We start from the raw sequence: 13,174 nt of genomic DNA, 5'->3' as shown, positions 1-13,174 counted from the left end.
TCATAGTAAGAAAAAACCACAATGTGTCGGCAAAATATTGATTTTACGTTGATCAGATCTGTTGTAACTGTAATGTTTATAAGAATCAGGTGATTGGGTTGCACACTGGCCTCTCACCAAGGCGGTCAGGGTTGGATTCCCAGATAGGACAAGAAAGAGATGGGTTCACCTGCCCTGCCACATGGGTTTTCTTCGGGTACTGCGCTTCCTCTCACATTTGGAGCTTTTGCCATCTTGCATAATCTACTGCAATTTTTTTTTTTATTAGATTCATTATATATAATTTTTATTTATTTTACAACAATTATGAAAAAAATATAGCGCTAATATAATATCCAGCCCAACAAGAGTGATATATATAAGTTGAAATACCTTGTTTCATAATAAATAAAGTTTCTATATATGAAAAAATATGGGGGAGAGGGGGGGGGGGGGGGGGGGGTTGTATTACAATAGATGATACCAGATGGCAAAAGCTCCATCATTCGGCCTGTTATCATACATCATGAAATGACACTTCCTCTATATATTTTACAAGACATTTTTCATAAACCGTTGGTAGGTTCAATCTTTAGAGAACATTATACACAAGTCTTTTACATGTCACAAGTTCTTACAGTATACCATATATTTTCATATTTTGCTTATTTCCAACAAAGACAATCAATCTATGCATTTCAAAATATGTATGTAATATTATATTGCAATATCAAAATAATATTTTTCTTCAATACAAAGCTAAAGAATGCATCCATCATATCGTAAAATATCACTTATCTGAACATTATTCCACATGTGTTTGTCGATGCTGATTTTTTTATGTTTCTGCGATCGTGCTTCCACGCTACATATCACGTTTTCACTATTCCAATCAATCTACATTTATGTTAGCTAGTAAGAATTAGAGCAATTTCTTCCATTAATAGCGACTTCCTACAAATGACAACAACACATCTGATTCATTACAATTATATATACCATAATACATTCAGAATTTGTTTCTCTGTAGTGTAAATTACAAATTGCAATACCAAATCAAGCCCAACTTGTATCAGAACATTTCTGAGTATATTTGTTTCTCCTTATTTAACTTATTAAAATCGTATATAACTATATAGTCATGAAGACAAAAGAAAACATTTACGACAATAATCATAAACACAGAAATACACGATGTAACAGGAGATCATATATACTGGAGTTACATATCTGACCAGGCTAGTATTTTACTGGTAATACAGTATATTCTCTGTTCTCGCTTTTGGTACAACTTCTCAATTTTTTTAGTATGGTAGTAAACTGATAAAAACCCAATATATCTTTGTTGATACAATTCAGACCTATTCTTTAGTACTGAAGTTTACTGGTTGAAGTAATAGCCCAAGTTTCCTTCATGGATATAATCTGACCTCATGTTAAGTGCTAAAGTATACTGGTACATGTATGTATACATCATCCATTTATAAAAAAAAAAAATGTAACCCAAAAAATATTACATTTTTTTTTTCCATTTCCAGAATAAAAAAAAAATAAAAAAAATCTACAATGGATGATGTAATGCTTATTTTCAACTTATGCTGTTAAACACAGTTTGTTTATGTTTTACGTCCTATCAACAGCTATGGTCACTTAAGGATGTGCCAGGTTTTAGTGATGGAGGAAAGCAGGAGTTCCCGGAGAAAACCACCAACCTACGACCAGTACCCGGCAGCTGTCCCAGGTAGGTCTCGAACCCGCGACCCAGTGGTCGAGGGCTAGTGGTAGAAGAATGTCAGACGCCTTAACCACTTGGCCACTGAGCTGACCATTCCCTTTGGTTACTATTGTTGATAACTAAACTATAAAATAAGTAATTAAATGTCCGACAACATGGCTGTTTTTGTATTCTTTAAGGAACTTGTGAAAAATTTCAGTAAGAACATTTCTTTTGCTATAATTGTCTTTATGTAACAAAAAAGCATGAGGCCTAAAAATAATGGGTCTTACAATCACTCACCTAATTTTAACAGAATAGTTTAAAATATTGTTTTAGAGTTTCCAATACAGTCACATAATTTGTTTTATCAAACAAGCTTACAAATGCAATTTGTAATTAATGTGGTTGTTCAATCCATGCATTTAAATTAAAATTAAATTTGAATTCAAATTTTCAAATGATCTTCATTCAGAATGTTTATAAAATATAAAACGTCCTTTTGAATCTTCAAATGATTATGATAATTAGAGCATAATTCACTTTTTTTCTGATAACGTCCTTTTTAATTCAAATTTAAATACGAATTTGTTTTTTCTTGATTCACTGGAACTACGTATACAATATCCTAGCAACCATGGCTACCGTAGTTACCATCATAGCAACCCGCTTTTTTATGATGTAAATATAAGTATTGACCTTCATTTTGACGGCATATATGGTAGCATGAACGCAGTTGTTAGAGCTCCATAAAGAATATGATTGTTGTCCCCTGCCTTCATACTACCGTATATGTCGTCGAAATGAAGGTCAATCCTAAAGTCTCGTAAAGTAAGGCCTCTACAAACACCCAAAAATACTCTTGGACAATATTTGAATGTATGTCAAATATCAAAACCATCAAGGTTATTCTTCATACAATTGTACATGTAATAATATATACACAAATATTAATATACATTTATTTACAAAATTGTATATTATATATCTAAATCTATCAATCAAAGTTATACATTTATTGATATTTACACAAAAGTTTACAATATCATATTTATCACTTGAGTCAAGATCTCAACATGAAATTTTGGTTTGAAGAGTCGAAGATGTTACTACAAAACGTTATCTAATGTACAACATATCACATGTCAGGACTACAGAAAACAATCTAAACCAATATATACTAGACTGGTCTTTAAGTAAATATATTCAACTAAATGTTACAAATCTTCAATGAACATGTGTGTACTGTAAATAGTCTTATGTTAGCGGACTCGAATTTTAGCGCAAGAACACATTTTAACAGATTAGTACATTGAGGAATTGGCACAAGAACAATATATAGTCATAAGAGAACAATATACAGCAAGTTCAATTGGCGCCTACATTGAGCTATTCCAAAGCGTGAAATGTGCTAAAATAAGACTACCGCTACAATCAGTATGTTTACAGTATCTCTAGAAAGTTCAATCTCATGGTGAGGAATTTCCATCATTTATGCCTGGTTCCGGTGAATTTGGGACATCAGGGTGTTTGTCTTGACTAGGACTAGAGTGTGGACTCTCTGACAAACAGTCACTTGCCTTACCCCGTTGTGGCAATTCTGGACCGGAATCGTTTTGATTGACTTGCTGTATATTACCATGGTGAACAGTAGTGCTAGAGATGTTCTCCTGTTGCTGTATGTTAGCACTGTGAATTGTACTAAAAATGGGCTTGCCTTCTGTCACATGTTCATCACAACTTAATTGATCTTCCTGATGCTGGTCATTATTGCAAGTTATTTTTGAGACAAGCGTCCTAGAATCTGGCTGAGGACAGGTTGTATCGATGTCCTCCTGTTGCGAGTAGACGTAGTCCTGCTCAACGTTTGTATCACTACCTCCATCATCATCGGAATCCTCAGCACTTGGCGACATGATGTCCGTGCTTAAACTCATATCCATGTCGGTGCCTCTGGCAGCCAAATCCGGGTCAGCATCCATATCCACACTATGATTTGTCATATCTGGGCTGGTGCTGGCGTCGTTGTCACTCGATTCATGTGCCATATCAGGGTTCTGTTGATCTGGGCTCAGCATGCGACAGGATTTCTTCATATGTCTCTGTAGGGAGTTTCTTCGCGTGAATTTCATTTGACAGAGGGAACATGTAAACAGCTGAATGTTGTCCGAGTGTCGTGTTCTCACGTGCTCTTTAAGGGAAGCTTTATTGCAAAATGCTCGGTGACAGAAATCGCATATTATCTCAGAGACTGTCTTTCCTGTGGGTCGTCGGCCTTCTTTTTTACCATGTTTCTTGCGCATGTGTGATTTGAGCGTCATGGAAGTGGAGTAATTTCTGTCACAAAGGGAACACTGAAATGTCTGTCCTAAGTGGCTTTCCTTATGATTAAGCATTGCGTCTCTTCTCAAGAATGTCCTTTCACACAAATCACAGTTGTATATCATGGGTTTATCATGCACACGTTTGATATGAGATTCAAGATTTTCATTAGTTCTAAACACCTTGCTACACAGAAGACATCTGAACAGCTTCGGCTCATTTGTTCTTTCGCCATTTTTCTCAAAGTGCGAACGCCGAACATGTCTTTTCCATTTGTAACGAGTGTCAAATGCTTTATCACAAGTATCGCATGAGAAATACTCTGTCTGAGTATGGCGAACTACATGTAGTTCCAAGTGCTTCTTGTTGAAATATTTCTTTTGGCATATTCCACATTCAAAAGGTTTATCTTTGGTTTGGAGGTTACACAAGTCCGTTCTTGTATGAACGTTAATATGGCGTTTCAGATGGGAGCTTGTCAGGCACACTTGGCCACAGTAAGAACAAGAGATTCGAGTGTCTGGATCGTGGCTTCTCAGATGCTTGTTGAATGTCTCCTTGCTGGTGTAAACCTTTGGACATCTATCACAAGTAAATGTAGCGCGATTTTGCTTTTCTTCATGTCGTCTTGTCTTATGTGTCTTTAACAGGTAAGACGTGACAAAGGCATCATCACATATATCACACTTGTAAGGTTTAATACCTAAATGTATACGAATGTGTCGTTTTAGACTTGAGTTCTCGGTAAAAGACAACGAACAAAGATTACATGAGTACGGCTTCTCTCCACTGTGGATTTTGTAATGACTATTTAAGTGTGCCTGTTGTCGGAATGCCTTACCACAAACATAACATGCATATGGTTTCTCCTTAGTGTGGACCCGAGAATGTACACGCAGCTCCTTGGGTGTTTTAAACATTTTGTGACAAATACTACAGCTATGAAATAGCTTTCCTTCTATATGTATTGGCACGTCCACAACGACAACCCCAGACCTCGTCTCTTCAACTGGCTTTGCTTTTTTGGGGATAGCGTCAGTAACTTTAGGTGTTTGTTTACTTTGTGTAGGCTCGCTACCGTTCACGTCAGTCTCTTTGTTGTAGGTCTTACTTACTGCAGCAGCGATGACGTTGTCTAACGTCTGGAAATCAATGTTTTGTCTTTCATTAACTGGCTTGTTTTGGAAGAGATTTAACCGAAGTGAAAATGCTTTTGACGGTGAAAAATCTGAGTGAACATCTTTACCTGGAGATGTAGTATTGACAGATTGATCCTCTGTTGATGAATCCGAGTCGACAGGAGATTCTGGTTCAGTCTTTATAGCAACACTTAAGTTCTTAATACATCCATCGGGGTTTACTTGTTGATCATCGGCGGAATGTCCATCAAAGTCGTCGTCCAACTCCATGTCGTTTGTTGGTTCATTATCATCCGAATTTAAGCTGTAGTTTTCTGTGTCACTAGAATTATCACCAGAATCACTGAGATGTGTATCATCCACAACACCACCTGACGGGAGAACGTTTGTAGTGTCAGTGCACGGCATACTACTGACGAAAGTTTGGGCATCTGATGTATCTGGCAATTGTAAAGGGTTACCTTCAGATGACTTTTCAGAGGTTTCTTTACATGGTCTGTTAGAAGTATTGACATTGGCTTCCTTTTCGATTTCCTGTTCTTTACGAAAGCTTGCATTACTGACTTGGCCTTCATCCTCGGTGTCAGCGTCCTCACCTGGATCAATGGTTCCCAACATTGCGGTGGAAACCCCGTAGCCTCCATCTCCAACAGTGAGGTACATCGCATACGACTCACTTCTCTCCGACTCATTGCTGTCGGAGCCCTCCAGAGAGCCAGTAAAGCTGTTGTCAGATACTGTCAGTGCCATCACGTCACTCAGATTTCCAGCTGTCAATCACTGAAATGCTTTTCACATACCGTCAGTAACATCATGTCAATCAGACAACTCTTAGCTTCCCAGCTGGTTCATGGCAAATGAGCTTGAGGTCCTGTTGCCCTGAAAAAAAGAAAAACAGTCAAATATGTTAAAAATCACATAAATATTTACAATAAATGATATATCATCAGCAACATATACATTTCTATCCAGCATTGATATATACTACTTTCCAAAAGAAATCAATAATAAAAAAAAATCTGATTTCATTTTTTGGAAAAATTGAAGACAGATTTGAAAGCATTGAAAGGGAGATAACCCAAAAACAAACTAGAACTGTATCCAGAAGTCATATATATGTATATGTATACTAATGTTGCAGACCTGTACTCTGTCGAACGCTGGCGACAAGGTATAGATAGCTCTGAAGCGTACCAATATATGAAAACATGAAACAATATTTTAAATGCATTAATTACTGGTTGTTAATTACTTATCATTCAAACTAACTGTAATGTGGACCATTCCCCTTTTATTAGATCCGCTTATACCCAAAATGGATAGATACGGTATATATTTTTCACTTTTCAAGAATTGGGTTGCACCTGCTACGGTAAATCATATCAACCCAACATATGAAAACATGAAAAATATATTAAATCCATTAATTACTGTTTATTAATAACTTATCATTCAAACTAAATAGCTTAACTGATCAGAGCATTCATCCAGAGTTTGGAGGTCCAAAGGTTGAATCCCGGTCTGGCTGTGCATTTTTCCTTTCCTGCCCATTTGACAATTGAAGTTTTTAATGTCTCAGCAAATTTCAGGCCATAGGGGCCGTCTTGAATACTGACCTTGTTATTTATACAATTCATTTCCTATGGTTTGCCCAATAAAATAAAAATAAAATGGCCCCATAGAGCTTGAGTAATAAATGTTATTGTCTCAGCTAATTATAAATTAGAGGCCATGGCTGACATCTTTAATCCCAAAAAATTAAAAGTTGGCCGATAGATGTAAAGTATATTCCATGTGTATCACTCCCAGAAAGTTTTCCTGTAATTTGTCACACGTTTAGTTTTGGAAAATATGTCTGTGGACATGTACAGGTATTGAAATTCCAATTTAATAATAGGCAATATGGGGAAAAAGTGTTGAAATAAAAATATTAACGTCAGGTGTGCAACTATATGAATTGTACAGTACTGACCATGCATAGAAAGCATAGCTGTCAACCCATCCTCATTAGGAGGAAGACTCCCTCATTTTGACCAAAATTTACCAATCACACAAACTCAAAATCTACAACATCCTGCAGTCAAATGATCTCCTAGTTACTGTGCAGGGGGGGGGGGTAATGATCATAATAGGTGTTTCTGAATCAAGTTAATGCTTTTTGGAGTTATTTTGATGCATAAAAAGGGAAAAGATAGAGCAAAGCAGTTTCAATGGCGTTTCATGCACTTTAATTCTCCCTCATTGGACATTTGAGGTTTTAGAGGTTGACACAGGTCTACGATAAAGTTTTGTCGAATACGTTTAGTTAAGTTAGTTCAGGAGGAGTTGTCCTTCCAAGTTTTTATCATCTTCTCCGGACAAACAGACAAGGAAAATGATTCTAGTATACCTCCAACCTAACTTCTGAGGGTATAATCATGGTTATAATGTGTAAGTTTAAGATACATTGTATGTGTGTAACATGTATCCTTTACTTCTTGAATGCTCAAAACTGTGCTTGGATCTATTAGAGAATTGGTCATGCATCCATGTACATGTAGGTTATTATACACATGAATACAGAATCTTGTAAATCTGGGTTTTTTGTATTACTTCATCAAAAATACTGCCAATATTCTATATTTTAGCATGGTAATTTTTGCAGAGCAAACTTTGAGACTTCTGAAAATTATTGTTTTGGCTTGCACAAAAATTCATTTAAAATACTGCATTCTAGTTTTAATTGCCATTTTAATACAAAGTAATTACAAACTGCTGGTTGGCACTTACCAAAGAAAAATCCTTCCAATATATCTGAAAAAATTCCCAGTACCTTTGATATATGAAGCAAAGGATATATGAATATTTGTTTCTCTGATATCAGTATTACCAGGGTATATATTTTTCTCTAGGCTACAAGGGCAACAAATATTTTAATAATAATAATAATTTGAGGTTGTTTTTACCACTTTATCACAACCTAGTTCGTAGGTCGTCTCAAAGTGGTTCACAAATTATTATCCGTGGTTAAATATGTAATTATAGAGCCTTTGCAACCAGCCAATATCTTTCTCAACTCCCTGGGGAGCATACAGTTGGTGCTGCCATTTCGGCGCTCACAGTTAGCATTCTACAATTCTAGCACTGCCCAACCACATACTCATTTACAGCTGAGTAGACTGGAACAAGCAGATCAGTAACAGGGGCTAATCTAGGATTTGGGGAACACTACCCATTTTGAAATGAGGGGAATATCCAGTCGCCAGGCCTTAAGGCTGAAGGCCTCCGAATGACTGCCACAGGCTGGAGCCGGGGAAAGAGCACGAGATGGGGGGTGCGGGGGCTTTCGGATGAAAAGTGATCCCAGATACAAGATAAACAGTATTGTGAGGTGTTTTTTTTTATGTTACAATGATTTAATCAATTTTATTGACAATTATATTTATTTTCCCCTATTTTGGGGAAACTTTCTCCTTCTTATGTGGAATTTTTCTTGATGGGGAATTTGTTTTTTATTCAAAGGGGAAAACACAGTCGTTGGGGAATACTACCGAATTTCGGTAGTAAAATCAGTCTAGATCAATCCCTGAGTAAAGTATCTTGTCCACAGATACACCACAGTGCCGTGACATGACACGAACCCGCCACCCTTCTGGCACGAGCCCGGCATCCTACCACTAGACTACTGTGCCTCCTGACAACATGAGAGAATCTTGTTTATAGATGATCATTTAAATCACCATCGTGTTGCCAACCCCCTTGAGAAAAAATATGTTATTTTTTCGAAAAGGAACAAGGACTCAATGGTACACATTACCAGGATCACTTAAGCTTGCAGTCATCATTTATTGTTCTGGCAGTCAAATTCGAATTCAAGACCATCAGACATCCAAGACCATCAGAAATTCCAGACCATCAGACATTCCAGACCATCAGACATCCAAGACCATCAGACATTCAAATTCAAGACCATCAGACAATCCAGACCATCAGACATTCCAGACCATCAGACATTCCAGAACATCAGACATTCCAGAACATCAGACAATCCAAGACCATCAGACATTCGAATTCCAGACCATCAGACATTCGAATGAATTCCAGACCATCAGACATTCCAGACCATCAGACAATCCAAGACCATCAGACATTCAAATTCCAGACCATCAGACATTCGAATTCAAGACCATCAGACAATCCAGACCATCAGACAATCCAGACCATCAGACATCCAAGACCATCAGACATTCCAGACCATCAGACAATCCAAGACCATCAGACATTCGAATTCCAGACCATAAGACATTCCAGACCATCAGACATTCGAATTCAAGACCATCAGACAATCCAGACCATCAGACATTCCAGACCATCAGACAATCCAGACCATCAGACATCCAAGACCATCACACATTCGAATTCAAGACCATCAGACATTCAGGACCTAACTGAGAGGCTCTGTAGGGTTAGACACTAAAAACTACTAGTCCAGGACTAGCGGACTAGTGTAAGTGTCGCTCCCTGCTCCGACTCCGAGAGATACTCAACAGCAAAACAATTTTTTTAAAAGGGAGTCTTGATCGTGTGAGGGAGACTTGGTTATGTGAAGGTGAGACTCAATGTTTTGTCTCCTGTGGTCATGTGTTTAAACCAATCCGACACACTGTAACATATAGATTAGGTACTTTTTAATGATAGTGTGTTCGGAAAGCCCTTTTTGCTCCAATATTTTCAATGTGGAACAGTTTTTTTTTAAATTAAGCTAAAGTATACCACTGCATCAGTTATAATTGCATAGATGAGTTCAATTCAGTTTTTGTTTTGTTTTGTTTTTTAATTTTATCCCTTTCTATATACATTTGTAAAATGTATAAATGAGGTTGAAGCAACCAAAAGATCTGTTTTGGTTAAGAAGTTAGAATATATATATATGTACCTTCCCCTTTTATGTTTATTATGTGTGGCCCTTTAATTTGACACCCATTTTGATGCTGTGCTTGTATATATCTATAATCCCTGTATGGCAACACTGGTAAAGATGTACATGTAGGCTTTACATTTGTAATGTAAAGGTTCCGGGGTCAACTCCTGCAGTTTTTTCAAACATTCAAATTCTAAACATCTAGAGTTCTATTACAATAATATGAGTTATGTACTTTAATTAAGTTAAGGGACCCCATTGGAAGTATGCCACAATATGGCTTGATGGGTCATCCCAGATAAAGGCCTAAATTATTAATCCAATCCAATCCAGCTTTTAACACTCTGCCTGATTACCAGTTTTATGGCATAAATAACTTATAAATAACATCTGTGATAATATATATATTTATGTCCTATTTGCAAAATGTGATAAACATGTAAGGTAATGTCTGCCTTTTACCTGAATAAATATTATTATTATTTAACTTGTTGGTAGGCAGGTACCTTTATTTTTTTGTTCACATTTAACAGGCTAATTTCATTCGAGCATATCACAGTTCACAACAAGCTATATATAGCTAACATACGAGCGATATCCTTTTAGTTTGTAAATGTACCAAACCACTGTTTGGTTTTTATTTTAGAATACGCAACCATAATTGGTGGTTATACTTATAGATGTCCAGACGTCAAACTATCAGGATAAGACACGACCTTAGCATGATGACGTTCAATTGATGCACAGTAATTAAATTAAATAATTTCAATGTTGTCAAGTATTATCATTAAAGAATGCACAGATTGTTTCGAGAACTAGACAAAACTTACAGGCCGACTAATGGGCGGTGTCAACACACGGCCATCAAGAACTGATAGTTGTTTTTTATGGACATGGAACATTTCTCGAGTGCAACATTTGACCGGTCAGTAATTTTAAAGTCAAAGAAGATGAATCCGAACCGCAAACTCCCGGCACAGGTCACAGGCAGCGAATCAATGGTTGTCTGTTTATCGCACAACTTCCATCACAATAAAACAGGGGAGATAACTCATGTCAATATACTTAGTAAATTTAAAACCGAAGCCGGGCACGGAATCAGTGATCCGTATTAACAATGCTAGCCAACATTTTAGCATGTTTATGGAATTTGACATATATGTATTTACCATCGTATGGCTTTGTCACAATATAATACTGCCACATTCAGATGACATTTATGTTGACATAACAAGATATCCCAGAGGGATCTTGGCGCCAACCAGAGACGTATAAAGCCATATATGTGTTATATACGTGCCAACCATCTCACCATCTTCGAATTCATTAGTTTTATGTCAGTTTGATCTTTTCTCTTCTTTAATTTTCTCTAATCTGTTTGATCAGTTTGCGTGTCCGCCATTTTAATCAGTCTTTTGATCAACCTCGAAAGTTAACGTGCACAACTAAGGACCAATTTTTAGCATTTTGGTTTTCAGATCAGACCGAAAATTTGATATGCGTAACAAGGAACCAAGAGGTACCCTGATGTGAAATTTGAGAAAGATCCCTCCAGGGACAGTATATTCCATTATACGTCCCTGATCCCTCCAATACTTCTTGAGCAATAGCACTAATACAGTTTTACTCCAAAATTCAAGATGACCACCTGTCGGCCATCTCGGTTTTCCAATCATCCCCAAAATTCAAAATACACAAGAAGGGACCATGGAGAACCTTCGTGTGAAAAAAAATGAAAAAATACCCTGCCTGCACATTCCGAGAAATAGTGCTAACCAACTTTAACACTTAAATTCATGATTTAACTCTAAATTTTATGTCATTTCATGATGGCATAAGCCCAAGGTATATTTTAGCATTGAACTGTTTTTGTATGGTATTTATGATCTATTTGAATGACACAGCTTTGCAAGCAAACAAATCATAATGCGCGCTAGCGCATTATAATTTGTAAATATATATATATATATATATACAAAAATAAAACTTATCGGTGATAGCCACCAGAAGGCCCAAATTGGCACCCCTCATTTTAAAGTGAAACATCTACATTTTATTTAATTTTCTTAATGAAAGAAATTCAAAAGATAGGATTCGTGCAATTCGTTTGATGTTTGAGACATACTTTTTGTGCCGTAGATCGATAACTTACCATATCTATAGTATCTAAGTTAGGCATGTATTTGTATATTTTAGATGATATCTATATATATACATGTGTGCCGTATATAGAAAACAAAAGCAAAATCTATTATGTTATGTGTGTTGCAAAAGAGTGTGTAATTATTCTTTATGCATATAAATCTACTTTTTTCCGCATAAGTAATTTTATTTTGATTGACAGGATAGACCGACTATGATTTTTTCTCTGACCATTGGCTGTCCTTCTGCTACAACAGATTTACTGTTATAACAAGCAACAGTACTTTTTTTAACAGTACGCGGTCTGATGACAAAATTGTGTAGGTATCGTTTTTATATGTGGCGGCGGTAATATATCGCCGATTTTACCAAAAAATATGTTTTCCCTTTTAAATAATACCTTTAAAACTTCAAAAAAAAACACCTTTTGAATTCATACCTTTGTCTATAAGTTTTCTTAATCACCAGAAATAGTGCACAGTTTCCTTCTTTACATATACCCAATTGAAGTTAGAAAACAAACAGACAAACATGTGTATATTGATCTTATGTAATAATCAGTTAACTAATTTTAAGATTTACTCCCAACCTACCTTGCGTTAAGTAATGAAATCAAATAAAGTGATTGTTGTAAAATTTTACGTGTTTGACACGCATATATTATCACTCGGTGGCGTAGCAAACATGTATGCTTGCATGTATTTTTTTCAATCATATATTTCTATTAATTTCCTTTTTTATGATTAATATGGACCGTCCGTATCAATCATAAAAAGAAAAGAAATAAAGAAAAATCTTTTGGAAAATGTTAGTCCGACGGAACATATATTATACCGTGTTGTTCACAGATAATCATGTATAGGCCTTTTCAGACTTATAATTAGCAAGTAAAACGTTTACTTGTTAACAATCAGATAAAAAGGTGTTCCCAGAACACGAGATATTGTTTATATGGCCTAGTAGATTTTTTTTCCAAGC

General features: G+C 36.2%; 1 protein-coding gene across 1 annotated transcript; it reads right to left on the bottom strand.

Annotated features, from left to right (window-relative positions):
• Positions 1-2,708: 2,708 nt before the first annotated feature.
• On the bottom strand, positions 2,709-11,101 carry LOC110443917 (zinc finger protein 184-like). Its single transcript, XM_021488378.1, has 2 exons — positions 10,885-11,101; positions 2,709-6,033 (listed from the first exon to the last, which is right to left on the bottom strand). The coding sequence occupies exon 2, from the start codon at positions 5,902-5,904 to the stop codon at positions 3,163-3,165; it is 2,742 nt and encodes a 913-aa protein (XP_021344053.1). The 5' UTR covers positions 5,905-6,033; positions 10,885-11,101; the 3' UTR covers positions 2,709-3,162.
• Positions 11,102-13,174: the final 2,073 nt, after the last annotated feature.

This window comes from Mizuhopecten yessoensis, unplaced genomic scaffold, assembly GCF_002113885.1.
Source record: "Mizuhopecten yessoensis strain PY_sf001 unplaced genomic scaffold, ASM211388v2 scaffold716361, whole genome shotgun sequence".
NCBI lineage: Eukaryota > Metazoa > Mollusca > Bivalvia > Pectinida > Pectinidae > Mizuhopecten > Mizuhopecten yessoensis.
This window is presented reverse-complemented; position numbering and strand designations above follow the sequence as displayed.